The sequence below is a fragment of the Nerophis lumbriciformis genome, linkage group LG01 (assembly GCF_033978685.3).
Source record: "Nerophis lumbriciformis linkage group LG01, RoL_Nlum_v2.1, whole genome shotgun sequence".
NCBI classification, from domain to species: Eukaryota; Metazoa; Chordata; class Actinopteri; order Syngnathiformes; family Syngnathidae; genus Nerophis; species Nerophis lumbriciformis.
Window position 1 is genome coordinate 2,042,501 of NC_084548.2, and position 20,181 is coordinate 2,062,681.

Below are 20,181 nucleotides of genomic sequence, written 5' to 3' on the forward strand. Positions count from 1 at the left end.
TATATATATATATGTGTGTATATACACGTGTATATGTGTGTATATATGTGTATATATGTATATATATATATATGTGTATATATGTATATGTGTGTATATATATGTATGTATATATATATATATATATATATATGTATACATATATATGTATGTATATGTATATATATATACAATCGGAGTGTTGCTGGTTACTGGGGTTCAATCCCCACCTTCTACCATCCTAGTCACGTCCGTTGTGTCCTTGGACAAGACACTTCACCCCTTGCTCCTGATGGGTGCTGGTTAGCGCCTTGCATGGCAGCTCCCTCCATCAGTGTGTGAATGTGTGTGTGAATGGGTGAATGTGGTAATACTGTCAAAGCGCTTTGAGTACCTTGAAGGTAGAAAAGCGCTATACAAGTATAACCCATTCATTTTAATTTTATATATATATATATATATATATATATATATATATATATATATATATATATATATATATATATATATATATATATATATATATATATATATATATATATATATATATATATATTAGGGACGGCGTGGCGCAGTGGAAGAATGGCCGTGCGCGACCCGAGGGTCCCTGGTTCAATCCCCACCTAGTACCAACCTCGTCATGTCCGTTGTGTCCTGAGCAAGACACTTCACCCTTGCTCCTGATGGGTGCTGGTTAGCGCCTTGCATGGCAGCTCCCTCCATCAGTGTGTGAATGTGTGTGTGAATGGGTAAATGTGGAAGTAGTGTCAAAGCGCTTTGAGTACCTTGAAGGTAGAAAAGCGCTATACAAGTACAACCCATTTATCATTTATATATACAGGTAAAAGCCAGTAAATTAGAATATTTTGAAAAACTTGATTTATTTCAGTAATTGCATTCAAAAGGTGTAACTTGTACATTATATTTATTCATTGCACACAGACTGATGCATTCAAATGTTTATTTCATTTAATTTTGATGATTTGAAGTGGCAACAAATGAAAAATCCAAAATTCCGTGTGTCACAAAATTAGAATATTACTTAAGGCTAATACAAAAAAGGGATTTTTAGAAATGTTGGCCAACTGAAAAGTATGAAAATGAAAAATATGAGCATGTACAATACTCAATACTTGGTTGGAGCTCCTTTTGCCTCAATTACTGCGTTAATGCGGCGTGGCATGGAGTCGATGAGTTTCTGGCACTGCTCAGGTGTTATGAGAGCCCAGGTTGCTCTGATAGTGGCCTTCAACTCTTCTGCGTTTTTGGGTCTGGCATTCTGCATCTTCCTTTTCACAATACCCCACAGATTTTCTATGGGGCTAAGGTCAGGGGAGTTGGCGGGCCAATTTAGAACAGAAATACCATGGTCCGTAAACCAGGCACGGGTAGATTTTGCGCTGTGTGCAGGCGCCAAGTCCTGTTGGAACTTGAAATCTCCATCTCCATAGAGCAGGTCAGCAGCAGGAAGCATGAAGTGCTCTAAAACTTGCTGGTAGACGGCTGCGTTGACCCTGGATCTCAGGAAACAGAGTGGACCGACACCAGCAGATGACATGGCACCCCAAACCATCACTGATGGTGGAAACTTTACACTAGACTTCAGGCAACGTGGATCCTGTGCCTCTCCTGTCTTCCTCCAGACTCTGGGACCTCGATTTCCAAAGGAAATGCAAAATTTGCATGGTTGGGTGATGGTTTGGGGTGCCATGTCATCTGCTGGTGTCGGTCCACTCTGTTTCCCGAGATCCAGGGTCAACGCAGCCGTCTACCAGCAAGTTTTAGAGCACTTCATGCTTCCTGCTGCTGACCTGCTCTATGGAGATGGAGATTTCAAGTTCCAACAGGACTTGGCGCCTGCACACAGCGCAAAATCTACCCGTGCCTGGTTTACGGACAATGGTATTTCTGTTCTAAATTGGCCCGCCAACTCCCCTGACCTTAGCCCCATAGAAAATCTGTGGGGTATTGTGAAAAGGAAGATGCAGAATGCCAGACCCAAAAACGCAGAAGAGTTGAAGGCCACTATCAGAGCAACCTGGGCTCTCATAACACCTGAGCAGTGCCAGAAACTCATCGACTCCATGCCACGCCGCATTAACGCAGTAATTGAGGCAAAAGGAGCTCCAACCAAGTATTGAGTATTGTACATGCTCATATTTTTCATTTTCATACTTTTCAGTTGGCCAACATTTCTAAAAAATCCCTTTTTTGTATTAGCCTTAAGTAATATTCAAATTTTGTGACACACGGAATTTTGGATTTTCATTTGTTGCCACTTCAAATCATCAAAATTAAATGAAATAAACATTTGAATGCATCAGTCTGTGTGCAATGAATAAATATAATGTACAAGTTACACCTTTTGAATGCAATTACTGAAATAAATCAAGTTTTTCAAAATATTCTAATTTACTGGCTTTTACCTGTATGTGTATGTATATGTATATATGTGTGTATTTGTATATGTATATATATGCATATAAAGTTAAAGTTAAAGTACCAATGATTGTCACACACATGTATGGATATATGCATGTGTGTGGATATTTACATATATATAGATATATATCTTCTTTTTTTTAATCTTTTTTACAATCTATATTACTAAATTATTGTGTATGCACCTTAGGGGATCTGCTCCGATTTCGTTGTTCTTTGAACCTGTTCACTGTAATAATGACAATAAAACTCTATTCTTATTCTTAAATGTGTTTTTACGTGGACAGACTTTTTTTTAATTTTTTTTTAACTCCACTTATTTGGATGCACGTTGTTGTTTTTTTAGCACAGATGTTGGCAGCAAGAAGTATTTTTTGAAAAGATGTGTTATGTTGTTCCAGTAGTATATCATCAGGTTTACTATTTCCCCCCCATCAAATGACTCCTATGGTACATTACTGCATTTGGTCTTTTTCATGATTACAGTCGTGTGTGTGTGTGTGTGTGTGTGTGTTGTGCAGGACCGTGGTGATGCCCATCGCCCAGGAGTTTTCCCCGGACGTGGTTCTGGTCTCAGCAGGTTTTGACGCTGCCGAGGGCAACCCTGCGCCTCTAGGAGGCTACAAGGTGTCTGCCAAATGTAAGCCAGGCCTCTCTTCCACACCCCCCCGCCAGTCCTCAATCTAAAGTTGTGTTCTGAGCACTTTTCACTTACTCCCTTGCATCTCTAGCGGTATTAATAGATTATTATAGCTGCTGTCACTGCACTTCTCACCATAATTAGTGGCTGCTCCATAGCACGGTGCAGCGGCAGGTCAAACTATTTATGTGTCTTGAACAAATATTTGGAAAAAGAAAAGTTCACTGGCTCATGCTAACTTCTTGTGAAATTGTGACCTTTTTCTTGTTAAATTCCAACTCATTCTTCACAACAAGCTTTTTTTATATTTTTTATATAAAATAGTGAAATGTTCTGAGTGAAATTATGACTTTTGTCATCATTTTGCCAAGTAAAATTGCGATTATTATTATAACATTGCCAAAATTTTGAAGTGTTCTTATAAAATGACGACTCTTCTCGGAAAATTGCCGAAATGTTAAGCTTTTCTTGTAAAATTGCGACTGTTGTTGAGTAAAATTCCAACTTGTATCATAATATTGCACAAATGTTCAGTTTTTCTTGTAAAATGTCGATTTGCGTTGAGTAAAATGACGACTTTTATTATAATACTGCCACAATTCTAAATTTTTCTTGTGAAATTCCAATTCCTTTTTTACAAGAAGCTTTTTTATGTTTTTTATATAAAATAGTGACATTTTGTGAGCAAAATAAAGTCCTCATTTTGCCAAGTAAAATTCCGATTATTATTATAACTTTGCCAAAATTTTGAAGTGTTCTTATAAAATTGTGACTTTTGTCGAGTAAAATGACGACTCTTTTCGGAAAATTGCCGAAATGTTAAGCTTTTCTTGTAAAATTGCGACTGTTGTTGAGTAAAATTCCAAATTGTATCATAATATTGCACAAATGTTCCGTTTTTCTTGTAAAATTTTGACTTGCGTCGAGTAAAATGACCACTTTTATTACAATACTGCCACAATTCTAAATTTTTCTTGTGAAATTCCAATTCCTTTTTTACAACAAGCTTTTTTATGTTTTTTATATAAAATATTGACATTTTGTGAGCAAAATAAAGTCCTCATTTTGCCAAGTAAAATTCCGATTATTATTATAACTTTGCCAAAATGTTGAAGTGTTCTTATAAATTGTGACTTTTGTCGAGTAAAATGACGACTCTTTTCGGAAAATTGCCGAAATGTTAAGCTTTTCTTGTAAAATTGCGACTGTTGTTGAGTAAAATTCCAAATTGTATCATAATATTGCACAAATGTTCAGTTTTTCTTGTAAAATTTTGACTTGCGTCGAGTAAAATGACCACTTTTATTATAATACTGCCACAATTCTAAGTTTTTCTTGTGAAATTGTGAACTTTTTCTTGAAATTCCAACTTGTTTTTCACAACAAGCTTGTTTATATTTGTATAGTATGTATATATTATTAATGTTGTAAATACACATATATTTAGAATGGGTGGTCCTAAAGAGGGAGGCATTTTTCACAAGAAGCTTTTTATATTTTTTATATAAAATAGTGACATTTTTTTAGTAAAATTATGACTTTTGTCATCATTTTGCCAAGTAAAATTCCAATTATTATTATTGTAACATTGCCAATATTTTGAAGTGTTCTTATAAAATTGTGACTTTTGTCGGGTAAAATGACGACTCTTTTCATAAAATTGACAACATTTTAAGCTTTTCTTGTAAAATTGCGACTGTTATTGAGTAAAATTCCAACTTGTATCATAATATTGCACAAATGTTCAGTTTTTCTTGTAAAATGTCGATTTGCGTTGAGTAAAATGACGACTTTTGTTATAATACTGCCACAATTCTAAATTTTTCTTGTGAAATTCCAATTCCTTTTTTACAACAAGCTTTTTTATGTTTTTTATATAAAATATTGACATTTTGTGAGCAAAATAAAGTCCTCATTTTGCCAAGTAAAATTCCGATTATTATTATAACAATGCCAAAATTTTGAAGTGTTCTTATAAAATTGTGACTTTTGTCGAGTAAAATGACGACTCTTTTCGGAAAATTGCCGAAATGTTAAGCTTTTCTTGTAAAATTGCGACTGTTATTGAGTAAAATTCCAACTTGTATCATAATATTGCACAAATGTTCCGTTTTTCTTGTAAAATTTTGACTTGCGTCGAGTAAAATGACCACTTTTATTATAATACTGCCACAATTCTAAGTTTTTCTTGTGAAATTGTGAACTTTTTCTTGAAATTCCAACTTGTTTTTCACAACAAGCTTGTTTATATTTGTGTAGTATGTTTTTTATTATTAATGTTGTAAATACACATCTTTATATTTTTAGAATGGGTGGTCCTAAAGAGGGAGGCATTTTTCACAAGAAGACTTTTATATTTTTTTATATAAAATAGTGACATTTTTTGAGTAAAAATATGACTTTTGTCATCATTTTGCCAAGTAAAATTCCAATTATTATTATTGTAACATTGCCAATATTTTGAAGTGTTCTTATAAAATTGTGACTTTTGTCGGGTAAAATGACGACTCTTTTCATAAAATTGACAACATTTTAAGCTTTTCTTGTAAAATTGCGACTGTTATTGAGTAAAATTCCAACTTGTATCATAATATTGCACAAATGTTCAGTTTTTCTTGTAAAATGTCGATTTGCGTCGAGTAAAATGACGACTTTTATTACAATACTGTCACAATTCTAAATTTTTCTTGTGAAATTCCAATTCCTTTTTTACAACAAGCTTTTTTATGTTTTTTATATAAAATATTGACATTTTGTGGGCAAAATAAAGTCCTCATTTTGCCAAGTAAAATTCCGATTATTATTATAACTTTGCCAAAATTTTGAAGTGTTCTTATAAAATTGTGACTTTTGTCGAGTAAAATGACGACTCTTTTCGGAAAATTGCCGAAATGTTAAGCTTTTCTTGTAAAATTGCGACTGTTATTGAGTAAAATTCCAACTTGTATCATAATATTGCACAAATGTTCAGTTTTTCTTGTAAAATGTCGATTTGCGTTGAGTAAAATGACGACTTTTATTATAATACTGCCACAATTCTAAATTTTTCTTGTGAAATTCCAATTCCTTTTTTACAACAAGCTTTTTTATGTTTTTTATATAAAATATTGACATTTTGTGAGTAAAATAAAGTCCTCATTTTGCCAAGTAAAATTCCGATTATTATTATAACTTTGCCAAAATTTTGAAGTGTTCTTATAAAATTGTGACTTTTGTCGAGTAAAATGACGACTCTTTTCGGAAAATTGCCGAAATGTTAAGCTTTTCTTGTAAAATTGCGACTGTTATTGAGTAAAATTGCAAATTGTATCATAATATTGCACAAATGTTCCGTTTTTCTTGTAAAATTTTGACTTGCGTCGAGTGAAATGACCACTTTTATTATAATACTGCCACAATTCTAAGTTTTTCTTGTGAAATTGTGAACTTTTTCTTGAAATTCCAACTTGTTTTTCACAACAAGCTTGTTTATATTTGTATAGTATGTATATATTATTAATGTTGTAAATACACATCTTTATATATTTAGAATGGGTGGTCCTAAAGAGGGAGGCATTTTTCACAAGAAGCTTTTTATATTTTTTATATAAAATAGGGACATTTTTTGAGTAAAAATATGACTTTTGTCATCATTTTGCCAAGTAAAATTCCAATTATTATTATTATAACATTGCCAATATTTTGAAGTGTTCTTATAAAATTGTGACTTTTGTCGGGTAAAATGACGACTCTTTTCATAAAATTGCCAACATTTTAAGCTTTTCTTGTCAAATTGCGACTGTTATTGAGTAAAATTCCAACTTGTATCATAATATTGCACAAATGTTCAGTTTTTCTTGTAAAATGTCGATTTGCGTTGAGTAAAATGACGACTTTTATTATAATACTGCCACAATTCTAAATTTTTCTTGTGAAATTCCAATTCCTTTTTTACAACAAGCTTTTTTATGTTTTTTATATAAAATATTGACATTTTGTGAGCAAAATAAAGTCCTCATTTTGCCAAGTAAAATTCCGATTATTATTATAACTTTGCCAAAATTTTGAAGTGTTCTTATAAAATTGTGACTTTTGTCGGGTAAAATGACGACTCTTTTCGGAAAATTGCCGAAATGTTAAGCTTTTCTTGTAAAATTGCGACTGTTGTTGAGTAAAATTGCAAATTGTATCATAATATTGCACAAATGTTCCGTTTTTCTTGTAAAATTTTGACTTGCGTCGAGTAAAATGACCACTTTTATTATAATACTGCCACAATTCTAAGTTTTTCTTGTGAAATTGTGAACTTTTTCTTGAAAATCCAACTTGTTTTTCACAACAAGCTTGTTTATATTTGTATAGTATGTATATATTATTAATGTTGTAAATACACATCTTTATATATTTAGAATGGGTGGTCCTAAAGAGGGAGGCATTTCTCACAAGAAGCTTTTTATATTTTTTTATATAAAATAGTGACATTTTTTGAGTAAAATTATGACTTTTGTCATCATTTTGCCAAGTAAAATTCCAATTATTATTATTATAACATTGCCAATATTTTGAAGTGTTCTTATAAAATTGTGACTTTTGTCGGGTAAAATGACGACTCTTTTCATAAAATTGCCAACATTTTAAGCTTTTCTTGTAAAATTGCGACTGTTATTGAGTAAAATTCCGACTTGTATCATAATATTGCACAAATGTTCAGTTTTTCTTGTAAAATGTCGATTTGCGTTGAGTAAAATGACGACTTTTATTACAATACTGCCACAATTCTAAATTTTTCTTGTGAAATTCCAATTCCTTTTTTACAACAAGCTTTTTTATGTTTTTTATATAAAATATTGACATTTTGTGAGCAAAATAAAGTCCTCATTTTGCCAAGTAAAATTCCGATTATTATTATAACTTTGCCAAAATTTTGAAGTGTTCTTATAAATTGTGACTTTTGTCGAGTAAAATGACGACTCTTTTCGGAAAACTGCCGAAATGTTAAGCTTTTCTTGTAAAATTGCGACTGTTGTTGAGTAAAATTCCAAATTGTATCATAATATTGCACAAATGTTCCGTTTTTCTTGTAAAATTTGGACTTGCGTCGAGTGAAATGACCACTTTTATTATAATACTGCCACAATTCTAAATTTTTCTTGTGAAATTCCAATTCCTTTTTTACAACAAGCTTTTTTATGTTTTTTATATAAAATATTGACATTTTGTGAGCAAAATAAAGTCCTCATTTTGCCAAGTAAAATTCCGATTATTATTATAACTTTGCCAAAATTTTGAAGTGTTCTTATAAAATTGTGACTTTTGTCGAGTAAAATGACGACTCTTTTCGGAAAATTGCCGAAATGTTAAGCTTTTCTTGTAAAATTGCGACTGTTGTTGAGTAAAATTCCAACTTGTATCATAATATTGCACAAATGTTCAGTTTTTCTTGTAAAATGTCGATTTGCGTCGAGTAAAATGACGACTTTTATTATAATACTGCCACAATTCTAAATTTTTCTTGTGAAATTCCAATTCCTTTTTTACAACAAGCTTTTTTATGTTTTTTATATAAAATATTGACATTTTGTGGGCAAAATAAAGTCCTCATTTTGCCAAGTAAAATTCCGATTATTATTATAACTTTGCCAAAATTTTGAAGTGTTCTTATAAAATTGTGACTTTTGTCGAGTAAAATGACGACTCTTTTCGGAAAATTGCCAAAATGTTAAGCTTTTCTTGTAAAATTGCGACTGTTATTGAGTAAAATTCCAAATTGTATCACAATATTGCACAAATGTTCCGTTTTTCTTGTAAAATTTTGACTTGCGTCGAGTAAAATGACCACTTTTATTATAATACTGCCACAATTCTAAGTTTTTCTTGTGAAATTGTGAACTTTTTCTTGAAATTCCAACAAGCTTGTTTATATTTGTATAGTATGTATATATTATTAATGTTGTAAATACACATCTTTATATATTTAGAATGGGTGGTCCTAAAGAGGGAGGCATTTTTCACAAGAAGCTTTTTATATTTTTTATATAAAATAGTGACATTTTTTGAGTAAAATTATGACTTTTGTCATCATTTTGCCAAGTAAAATTCCAATTATTATTATTATAACATTGCCAATACTTTGAAGTGTTCTTATAAAATTGTGACTTTTGTCGGGTAAAATGACGACTCTTTTCATAAAATTGCCAACATTTTAAGCTTTTCTTGTCAAATTGCGACTGTTATTGAGTAAAATTCCAACTTGTATCATAATATTGCACAAATGTTCAGTTTTTCTTGTAAAATGTCGACTTGTATGCAGTAAAATTACGACTTTTATTACAATACTGCCACAAGTTTTTCTTGTGAAATTGTGAACTTTTTCTTGTGAAATTCCAACTCGTTTTTTACAACAAGCTTGTTTATATTTGTATAGTATGTATATATTATTAATGTTGTAAATACAAATCTTTATATATCTAGAAAGGCTGGTCCTAAAGAGGGAGGCATTTTTCCCAGGTCTCAAGAAGGTAACACATTGTGTGTGTGTGTGTGTGTGTGTGTGTGTGTGTGTGTGTGTGTGTGTGTGTGTGTGTGTGTGTGTGTGTGTGTGTGTGTGTGTGTGTGTGTGTGTGTGTGTGTTGCAGGTTTCAGCTTTCTGACCCGCCAGTTGATGTCCCTAGCAGGGGGTCGCCTGGTTTTGTCGCTGGAGGGGGGTCACGACCTCACCGCTATCTGCGACGCGTCCGAGGCTTGCGTCAGTGCGCTGCTTGGTGCACAGGTGAGGCATGCTGGGTAATGGCGTTTAAGAGAAGGACAACATCAAGTATGTTCTCTGTTGCAGGATTCACTGTCAGAGGAGGTGCTGTTGCAGAAACCGAACGCTAACGCCGTCCGCTCCCTGCAGACGGTCATACAAATACAAAGTGAGCGGTCGGATTTATTGTACTACTATTCTCTCTGTTTCTTAACCATAGGGCCAGGGCCCATTGTTTGGCCGTTTGGCGAAGCAAAATATTTGTTTTCTCAGCTGTGGTCCGTATGGGCTGCAGCGGTGCTCAAGTATTTAGTTGTAATACACTTTTCCACCACACGTGGCAGTAATGACAATATCAAACAAACAGAAGAAGTCCGGAGCTAAAGTCATAGAGAAGTTTCTTTCGCGCCAAAAATATGACTAAAGTGGTAAAGCTATATTTGAATGACAGTTTAGTTAAGAAACACAAATATATATATATATATATATATATACGTTAGGTCAGGAAAAACACAGAAGCTATATCATCCCTACAAGCCTGTTTCGCAGGTTTCCATACTCATCAGGGGATTGTAAAACAAAATATTTTAAAATCAAAACAGGCTTGTAGGGATGATATAGCCTCTGTGTTTTTTCCTGACCTAACGTATATTCCGCTCTACCCCGGTATTGAGCATTGTATAATGAATAAACCACAGAAACCTTGACTATATATATATATATATATATATATATATATGTCTTAATAAGGTTATCCAAAAAATAGTGCTCGATACCGTAGTAGAGCGCAATATATGTATGTGTGGGAAAAAAATCACAAGACTATTTCATCTCTACAGGCCTGTTTCATGAGGGGGGGTTCCCTCAATCATCAGGAGAATTATCTCCTGATGATTGAGGGAACCCCCCCTCATGAAACAGGCCTGTAGAGATGAAATAGTCTTGTGATTTTTAGTCACATACATATATATATATATATATATATATATATATATAAAAAAATCACAAGACTATTTGATCTCTACAGGCCTGTTTCATGAGGGGGGTACCCTCAATCATCAGGAGATTTTAATGGGAGCATTCACATACCATGGTTTATATAGGGCACAGAGTGGGTGGGTACAGGCTGGCATAGGGGCGTGGTGATTGGCTCATGTGTTACCTAGGAGGTGTTTCCGTCTGTGGCGGCATGCTGTTACAATTTCGCTGCGCTTGTTGAGGGATGACAGGTCTGGACGGTAAATAATAAACAGTTTCTCTTTCAAGCATAGGTTGCATCTTTTATTACCACTATTGTAAGGTGTGCTGGATGCAAGAATTTGCCATGTTATTGAATATTCAACATTATTGTCTTTGAGGTCCCAAATGTGTTTGCTGAGTTCTGTGGTATTCCGCAGGTTTTGGTTCCTGAAAGAAGCCTTGTGATTGTTCCATCGGGTTTTGAATTCTCCCTCGGTTAATCCTACATATGTGTCGGATGTGTTAATGTCCTTGCGTATTACCTTAGATTGGTAGACAACTGATGTTTGTAAGCACCCCCCGTTGAGAGGGCAATCAGGTTTCTTTCGACAGTTACAGCCTTTGTTGGTTTTGGAGTCGCTCTGTCCGGGGGCCGACGGCTCATTTGCAATTGTTTTGTTGTGGTTTGAGATGATTTGTCGTATATTGTTCATGCAGCTGTAGCTCAATTTAATGTTGTTCTTGTTGAATACTTTTCTTAGGGTGTTGTCTTTGGGAAAGTGTTTGTCAATCAGATTGAGGAATTTGTGTCCAATGTTAGTTGAGACGTTTTTGCTGTTTGGGGGGTTGTACCAGATGATGTCGTTTCGTTTTCTGTTCTTTTTTGGCTGGTTTCCTGGCGTGGGTTCATAGGTGAGGGTGAAATTGTATCCGCTTTCATCAAGGGCTTTTTGGTACGGGGGGGGGTTGCTTGGTCAAATTCAGCTTTGCTAGATGACAGCATCGATAGCCTTTTATTAATTCCGGTAGGTATTCTTTTCGTGGTGGTGGGTGGGTGGTTGCTGTCATGGTGCACGTATTGGAGTGTTGTGTTGGGTTTCGTGAATGGTTGGTAGCTGTTATTTCTCAGGTTGAAAGTGACGTCAAGGAAGTTGACGGTTTGCTTGTTGGCTTCAATCGTGATCCGTAGGCCGTTCTCTTTGAAAATTTGGCATATGCGCTTCTTGGTATTCTCGCTGCTCCTTGGCGAGGCGCGACACACTGCCTGTCCGTCATCACGGTAAATACCAAGGTTCAGATTGAGGCTAGCGAGCTGGGAGAGGAGGAAACTCCCAACGAGTTCACACGTTTCTGCTCCGTCAAAACTTCCCATAGTGACGTCAAATTTTCTATTGTTCTTTTTTTGCCATGGTGTACTGTTGTGGATGAGAATGGAGTTTTTTGCGTGGATGATGATGTTTCTTTCGTTGCCTGTGATTGAGTCGTAGTCTGAGGCGAAGTCTAGTGCTTGAGTCAGTAGGTCTTGCGTGATGGAAGGGTAAAATTCTTCAATATCAAAGGAGATAAAGTTGTGCTGTTGTTTGTCTTGGATGTTGTTGAACCATTTGATTACTGCTGCTGTATTTCTCCATTGGTTGAGTGGTGTTTTGTCCTTGATTTTAAATATATATATATATATATATATATGTATATGTATATATACATACATATATATTATATATTATAATGTGAAAAATATGGTATATATATATATATATATATATATATATGTATATGTATATATATATATATATATATATATATACATATATATATATATATATATATATATATATATATACCATATTTTTCGCACTATAAGGTGCACCGGATTATAAGGCGCACCTTCAATGAACGGCTTATTTTAATACTTAGTTCATACATAAGGCGCACCACATTATAAGATGCACCGCATTATAAGGCGCATAGAATAGACGCTACAGTAGAGGCTGGGGTTGCCAGACTTGTTGTGGCTCAATATTGGTCCATATATAAGGCGCACCGGATTATAAGGCTCACTGTCAGCTTTTGAGAAAATTTGAGTTTTTTAGGTGCGCCTTATAGTGCGGAAAATACTGGATATAGTCGAGTTTTCTGTGGTTTATCCGTTATACAGTGCTCAATACCGGGGTAGAGCGGAATATACGTTAGGTCAGGAAAAACTAAGAGGATTTTAAAATATTTTGTTTTAAAATCCAGGGAAACCTGCGAAACAGGCTTGTAGGGATGATATATCCTCTGTGTTTTTCCTGACCTAACGTATATAAATACAGTATATATATATATATATATATATAGTTTTGTATGAATGTATGTATTTATTTATTTATTTGCACCCTGTAATTTGTGATGAAGTGTATTTCGCATCAGTCCCTTCTTTTTCAGTATTTATTTTTTGTAATCAGCCTGACCTAAGCCTTGATAACAATCCTTGTGATTGTCACAATTCTTTCATATCATTTGACAAGGTCTATCCTGATCAACAGTATGTAGGTTAGATATCATTATTGAATATCATTCAAATCAGGCGTAAGATGACTCGTTTACTGTTAATATTTGACTGGGCCCCAGGTCAGAAAGGTTAAGAAGCATTATGGAATGTTCTGTATGGAATGTTCTGTATGGAATGTTCTATATGGAATGTTTTAGTCATGTTGTGGATGTTGTGTTGCAGGTCAATACTGGCCGAGTGTGAAGACTTCCAGCAGCTCAGTGGGTGTCTCCTACCTGCTCGCCCAGACTGGAGACTGCGAGGAAACAGATGCTGTAAACGCTCTGGCCTCGCTCTCAGTGGGAGTTCTTTCCACCAAGAGGTACTAAACATTCTTACCCTGCTTTGCTCAGTCTTTACTACTCCACTGCCATCACAGTACTACTCCGCTGTATCTTCATTAATGCCCTTTTGTTGGTATTTATCAATACCAGCAGCATGTCATGCCCAGTCGTTCATCAAAAAATGTTAAGCTTTTCTTGTCAAATTGCGACTGTTATTGAGTAAAATTCCAACTTGTATCATAATATTGCACAAATGTTCCGTTTTTCTTGTAAAATTTTGACTTGCGTCGAGTAAAATGACCACTTTTATTATAATACTGCCACAATTCTAAGTTTTTCTTGTGAAATTGTGAACTTTTTCTTGAAATTCCAACTTGTTTTTCACAACAAGCTTTTTTTATATTTTTTATAAAAAATAGTTAAATTTTTTGAGTGAAATGATGACTTTTGTCATTATTTTGCCAAGTAAAATTCCGATTATTATTATAACATTGCCCAAATTTTTTTAAAGTTTTCTTATAAAATTGTGACTTTTGTCGGGTAAAATTATGACTCTTTTCATAAAATTGCCAAAATTTTGAAGTGTTCTTATAAAATTGTGACTTTTGTTGCGTAGAATTACGACTCTTTTCGGAAAATTGCCAACATTTTAAGCTTTTCTTGTCAAATTGCGACTGTTATTGAGTAAAATTCCAACTTGTATCATAATATTGCACAAATGTTCAGTTGTTCTTGTAAAATGTCGACTTGCTTCGAGTAAAATAAAGACTTTTATTGTAATACTGCCACAACTCTTAAGTTTTTCTTGTGAAATTCCAACTCGTTTTTCACAACAAGCTTTTTATATTTTTTATATAAAATAGTGACATTTTTTGAGTTTTGCCAAGTAAAATTCCGATTATTATTATAACATTGCCCAAATTTTTTTAAAGTTTTCTTATAAAATTGTGACTTTTGTCGGGTAAAATTATGACTCTTTTCATAAAATTGTGACTTTTGTTGCGTAGAATTACGACTCTTTTCGGAAAATTGCCAACATTTTAAGCTTTTCTTGTCAAATTGCGACTGTTATTGAGTAAAATTCCAACTTGTATCCTAATATTGCACAAATGTTCAGTTTTTCTTGTAAAATTTTGACTTGCGTCGAGTAAAATGACCACTTTTATTATAATACTGCCACAATTCTAAGTTTTTCTTGTGAAATTGTGACCTTTTTCTTGTTAAATTCCAACTAATTTTTCACAACAAGCTTGTTTATATTTACATAGTATGTATATATTATTAATGTTGTAAATACACATCTTTATATATTTAGAAAGGGCGGTCCTAAAGAGGGAGGCATTTTTCACAAGAAGCTTTTTATATTTTTTATATAAAATAGTGACATTTTTTGAGTAAAATTATGACTTTTGTCATCATTTTGCCAAGTAAAATTCCAATTATTATTATTATAACATTGCCAATATTTTGAAGTGTTCTTATAAAATTGTGACTTTTGTCGGGTAAAATGACGACTCTTTTCATAAAATTGCCAACATTTTAAACTTTTCTTGTAAAATTGCGACTGTTATTGAGTAAAATTCCAACTTGTATCATAATATTGCACAAATGTTCAGTTTTTCTTGTAAAATGTCGACTTGCATTGAGTAAAATGATGACTTTTACTACAATACTGCCACAATTCTAAGTTTTTCTTGTGAAATTGTGACCTTTTTCTTGTTAAATTCCAACTCATTTTTCACAACAAGCTTTTTTTTATATTTTTTATAAAAAATTGTGAAATTTTTTGAGTGAAATGATGACTTTTGTCATTATTTTGCCAAGTAAAATTCCGATTATTATTATAACATTGCCAAAATTTTGAAGTGTTCTTATAAAATGACGACTCTTTTCGGAAAATTGCCGAAATGTTAAGCTTTTCTTGTAAAATTGCGACTGTTATTGAGTAAAATTCCAATTTGTATCATAATATTGCACAAATGTTCAGTTTTTCTTGTAAAATGTCGATTTGCGTTGAGTAAAATGACGACTTTTATTACAATACTGCCACAATTCTAAGTTTTTCTTGTTAAATTCCAACTCCTTTTTTACAACAAGCTTTTTAATGTTTTTTATATAAAATAGTGACATTTTGTGAGTAAAATAAAGTCATTGCCCAATTTTTTTTAAGTTTTTTTATAAAATTGTGACTTTTGTCGAGTAAAATGACGACTCTTTTCGGAAAATTGCCGAAATGTTAAGCTTTTCTTGTAAAATTGCGACTGTTATTGAGTAAAATTCCAACTTGTATCATAATATTGCACAAATGTTCAGTTTTTCTTGTAAAATTTTGACTTGCGTCGAGTAAAATTACGACTTATTATAATACTGCCATAATTCTACGTTTTTCTTGTGAAATTGTGACCTTTTTCTTGTTAAATTCCAACTCATTTATCACAACAAGCTTTTTTTATATTTTTTATAAAAAATAGTGAAATTTTTTGAGTGAAATGATGACTTTTGTCATTATTTTGCCAAGTAAAATTCCGATTATTATTATAACATTGCCCAAATTTTTTAAAGTTTTCTTATAAAATTGTGACTTTTGTCGGGTAAAATTATGACTCTTTTCATAAAATTGCCAAAATGTTGAAGTTTTCTTATAAAATTGTGACTTTTGTCGGGTAAAATTATGACTCTTTTCATAAAATTGCCAACATTTTAAGCTTTTCTTGTAAAATTGCGACTGTTATTGAGTAAAATTCCAACTTGTATCATAATATTGCACAAATGTTCCGTTTTTCTTGTAAAATTTTGACTTGCGTCGAGTAAAATGACCACTTTTATTATAATACTGCCACAATTCTAAGTTTTTCTTGTGAAATTGTGACCTTTTTATTGTTAAATTCCAACTAATTTTTCACAACAAGCTTTTTTTATATTTTTTATAAAAAATAGTGAAATTTTTTGAGTGAAATTATGACTTTTGTCATTATTTTGCCAAGTAAAATTCCGATTATTATTATAACATTGCCCAAATTTTTTAAAGTTTTCTTATAAAATTGTGACTTTTGTAGGGTAAAATTATGACTCTTTTCATAAAATTGCCAAAATTTTTAAGTGTTCTTATAAAATTGTGACTTTTGTCGCATAAAATTACGACTCTTTTCGGAAAATTGGCAACATTTTAAGCTTTTCTTGTCAAATTGCGACTGTTATTGAGTAAAATTCCAACTTGTATCATAATATTGCACAAAAGTTCAGTTTTTCTTGTAAAATGTCGACTTGTGTGGAGTAAAATGACCACTTTTATTATAATACTGCCACAATTCTAAGTTTTTCTTGTGAAATTGTGACCTTTTTATTGTTAAATTCCAACTAATTTTTCACAACAAGCATTTTTATATTTTTTTAAATTGTGACTTTTGTCGGGTAAAATTACAAAACTTTTTTAAAATTGACAAAATTCCGAAGTTTTCTTATAAGATTGTGACTTTTGTCGCGTAAAATTACGACTCTTTTCGGAAAATTGCCAACATTTTAAGCTTTTCTTGTCAAATTGCGACTGTTATTGAGTAAAATTCCAACTTGTATCCTAATATTGCACAAATGTTCAGTTTTTCTTGTAAAATTTTGACTTGCGTCGAGTAAAATGACCACTTTTATTACAATAAGTTTTTCTTGTGAAATTGTGACCTTTTTCTTGTGAAATTCCAACTCGTTTTTCACAACAAACTTGTTTATATTTGCATAGTATGTATATATTATTAATGTTGTAAATACACATCTTTATATATTTAGAATGGGTGGTCCTAAAGAGGGAGGCATTTTTCACAAGAAGCTTTTTATATTTTTTATATAAAATAGTGAAATTTTTTGAGTAAAATTATGACTTTTGTCATCATTTTGCCAAGTAAAATTCCAATTATTATTATTATAACATTGCCAATATTTTGAAGTGTTCTTATAAAATTGTGACTTTTGTCGGGTAAAATGACGACTCTTTTCATAAAATTGCCAACATTTTAAGCTTTTCTTGTAAAATTGCGACTGTTATTGAGTAAAATTCCAACTTGTATCATAATATTGCACAAATGTTCAGTTTTTCTTGTAAAATGTCGACTTGTATGCAGTAAAATTACGACTTTTATTACAATACTGCCACAAGTTTGTCTTGTGAAATTGTGAACTTTTTCTTGTGAAATTCCAACTCGTTTTTTACAACAAGCTTGTTTATATTTGCATAGTATGTATATATTATTAATGTTGTAAATACACATCTTTATATATCTAGAAAGGCTGGTCCTAAAGAGGGAGGCATTTTTCACAAGAAGCTTTTTATATTTTTTATATAAAATAGTGACATTTTTTGAGTAAAATTATGACTTTTGTCATCATTTTGCCAAGTAAAATTCCAATTCTTATTATTATAACATTGCCAATATTTTGAAGTGTTCTTATAAAATTGTGACTTTTGTCGGGTAAAATGACGACTCTTTTCATAAAATTGCCAACATTTTAAGCTTTTCTTGTAAAATTGCGACTGTTATTGAGTAAAATTCCAACTTGTAACATAATATTGCACAAATGTTCCGTTTTTCTTGTAAAATGTCGACTTGTATGCAGTAAAATTACGACTTTTATTACAATACTGCCACATTTCTAAGTTTTTCCTGTGAAATTGTGACCTTTTTCTTGTTAAATTCCAACTAATTTTTCACAACAAGCTTTTTTTTATATTTTTTATATAAAATAGTGAAATTTTTTGAGTGAAATTATGACTTTTGTCATCATTTTGCCAAGTAAAATTCCGATTATTATTATAACATTGCCAACATTTTTAAGTGTTCTTATAAAATGACGACTCTTTTCGGAAAATTGCCGAAATGTTATGCTTTTGTTGTAAAATTGCGACTGTTATTGAGTAAAATTCCAACTTGTATCATAATATTGCACAAATGTTCAGTTTTTCTTGTAAAATGTCGATTTGCGTGGACTAAAATGACGACTTTTATTACAATACTGCCACAATTCTAAGTTTTTCTTGTTAAATTCCAACTCCTTTTTTACAACAAGCTTTTTTATGTTTTTTTATATAAAATAGTGACATTTTGTGAGTAAAATAAAGTCCTCATTTTGCCAAGTAAAATTCCGATTATTTTTATAACATTGCCAAAATTTTGAAGTGTTCTTATAAAATTGTGACTTTTGTTGCGTAAAATGACGACTCTTTTCGGAAAATTGCCAAAATGTTAAGCTTTTCTTGTAAAATTGCGACTGTTATTGAGTAAAATTCCAACTTGTATCATAATATTGCACAAATGTTCCGTTTTTCTTGTAAAATTTTGACTTGCGTCGAGTAAAATGACCACTTTTATTATAATACTGCCACAATTCTAAGTTTTTCTTGTGAAATTGTGACCTTTTTCTTGTTAAATTCCAACTAATTTTTCACAACAAGCTTGTTTATATTTACATAGTATGTATATATTATTAATGTTGTAAATACACATCTTTATATATTTAGAAAGGGCGGTCCTAAAGAGGGAGGCATTTTTCACAAGAAGCTTTTTATATTTTTTATATAAAATAGTGACATTTTTTGAGTAAAATTATGACTTTTGTCATCATTTTGCCAAGTAAAATTCCAATTATTATTATTATAACATTGCCAATATTTTGAAGTGTTCTTATAAAATGACGACTCTTTTCATAAAATTGCCAACATTTTAAGCTTTTCTTGTAAAATTGCGACTGTTATTGAGTAAAATTCCAACTTGTATCATAATATTGCACAAATGTTCCGTTTTTCTTGTAAAATTTTGACTTGCGTCGAGTAAAATGACCACTTTTATTATAATACTGCCACAATTCTAAGTTTTTCTTATGAAATTGTGACCTTTTTCTTGTTAAATTCCAACTAATTTTTCACAACAAGCTTGTTTATATTTACATAGTATGTATATATTATTAATGTTGTAAATACACTTCTTTATATATTTAGAAAGGGCGGTCCTAAAGAGGGAGGCATTTTTCACAAGAAGCTTTTTATATTTTTTATATAAAATAGTGACATTTTTTGAGTAAAATTATGACTTTTGTCATCATTTTGCCAAGTAAAATTCCAATTATTATTATTATTATAACATTGCCAATATTTTGAAGTGTTCTTATAAAATGACGACTCTTTTCATAAAATTGCCAACATTTTAAGCTTTTCTTGTAAAATTGCGACTGTTATTGAGTAAAATTCCAACTTGTATCATAATATTGCACAAATGTTCCGTTTTTCTTGTAAAATTTTGACTTGCGTCGAGTAAAATGACCACTTTTATTATAATACTGCCACAATTCTAAGTTTTTCTAATGAAATTGTGACCTTTTTCTTGTTAAATTCCAACTAATTTTTCACAACAAGCTTGTTTATATTTACATAGTATGTATATATTATTAATGTTGTAAATACACATCTTTATATATCTAGAAAGGCTGGTCCTAAAGAGGGAGGCATTTTTCACAAGAAGCTTTTTATATTTTTTATATAAAATAGTGAAATTTTTTGAGTAAATTTATGACTTTTGTCATCATTTTGCCAAGTAAAATTCCAATTATTATTATTATAACATTGCCAATATTTTGAAGT

At 31.9% G+C, this 20,181-nt stretch overlaps 1 protein-coding gene across 1 annotated transcript in view; it reads left to right on the top strand.

Annotated features, from left to right (window-relative positions):
* The window catches only part of hdac7a (histone deacetylase 7a), a 257,881-nt gene that overhangs the window by 235,503 nt on the left and 2,197 nt on the right, over nucleotides 1–20,181 (top strand). Inside the window, exons 22-25 of the mRNA XM_072911840.1 lie at nucleotides 2,943–3,061; nucleotides 9,676–9,809; nucleotides 9,873–9,954; nucleotides 13,459–13,597. Coding sequence (XP_072767941.1) covers nucleotides 2,943–3,061; nucleotides 9,676–9,809; nucleotides 9,873–9,954; nucleotides 13,459–13,597 — 474 coding nt within the window. The remainder of the gene's footprint in view (nucleotides 1–2,942; nucleotides 3,062–9,675; nucleotides 9,810–9,872; nucleotides 9,955–13,458; nucleotides 13,598–20,181) is intronic.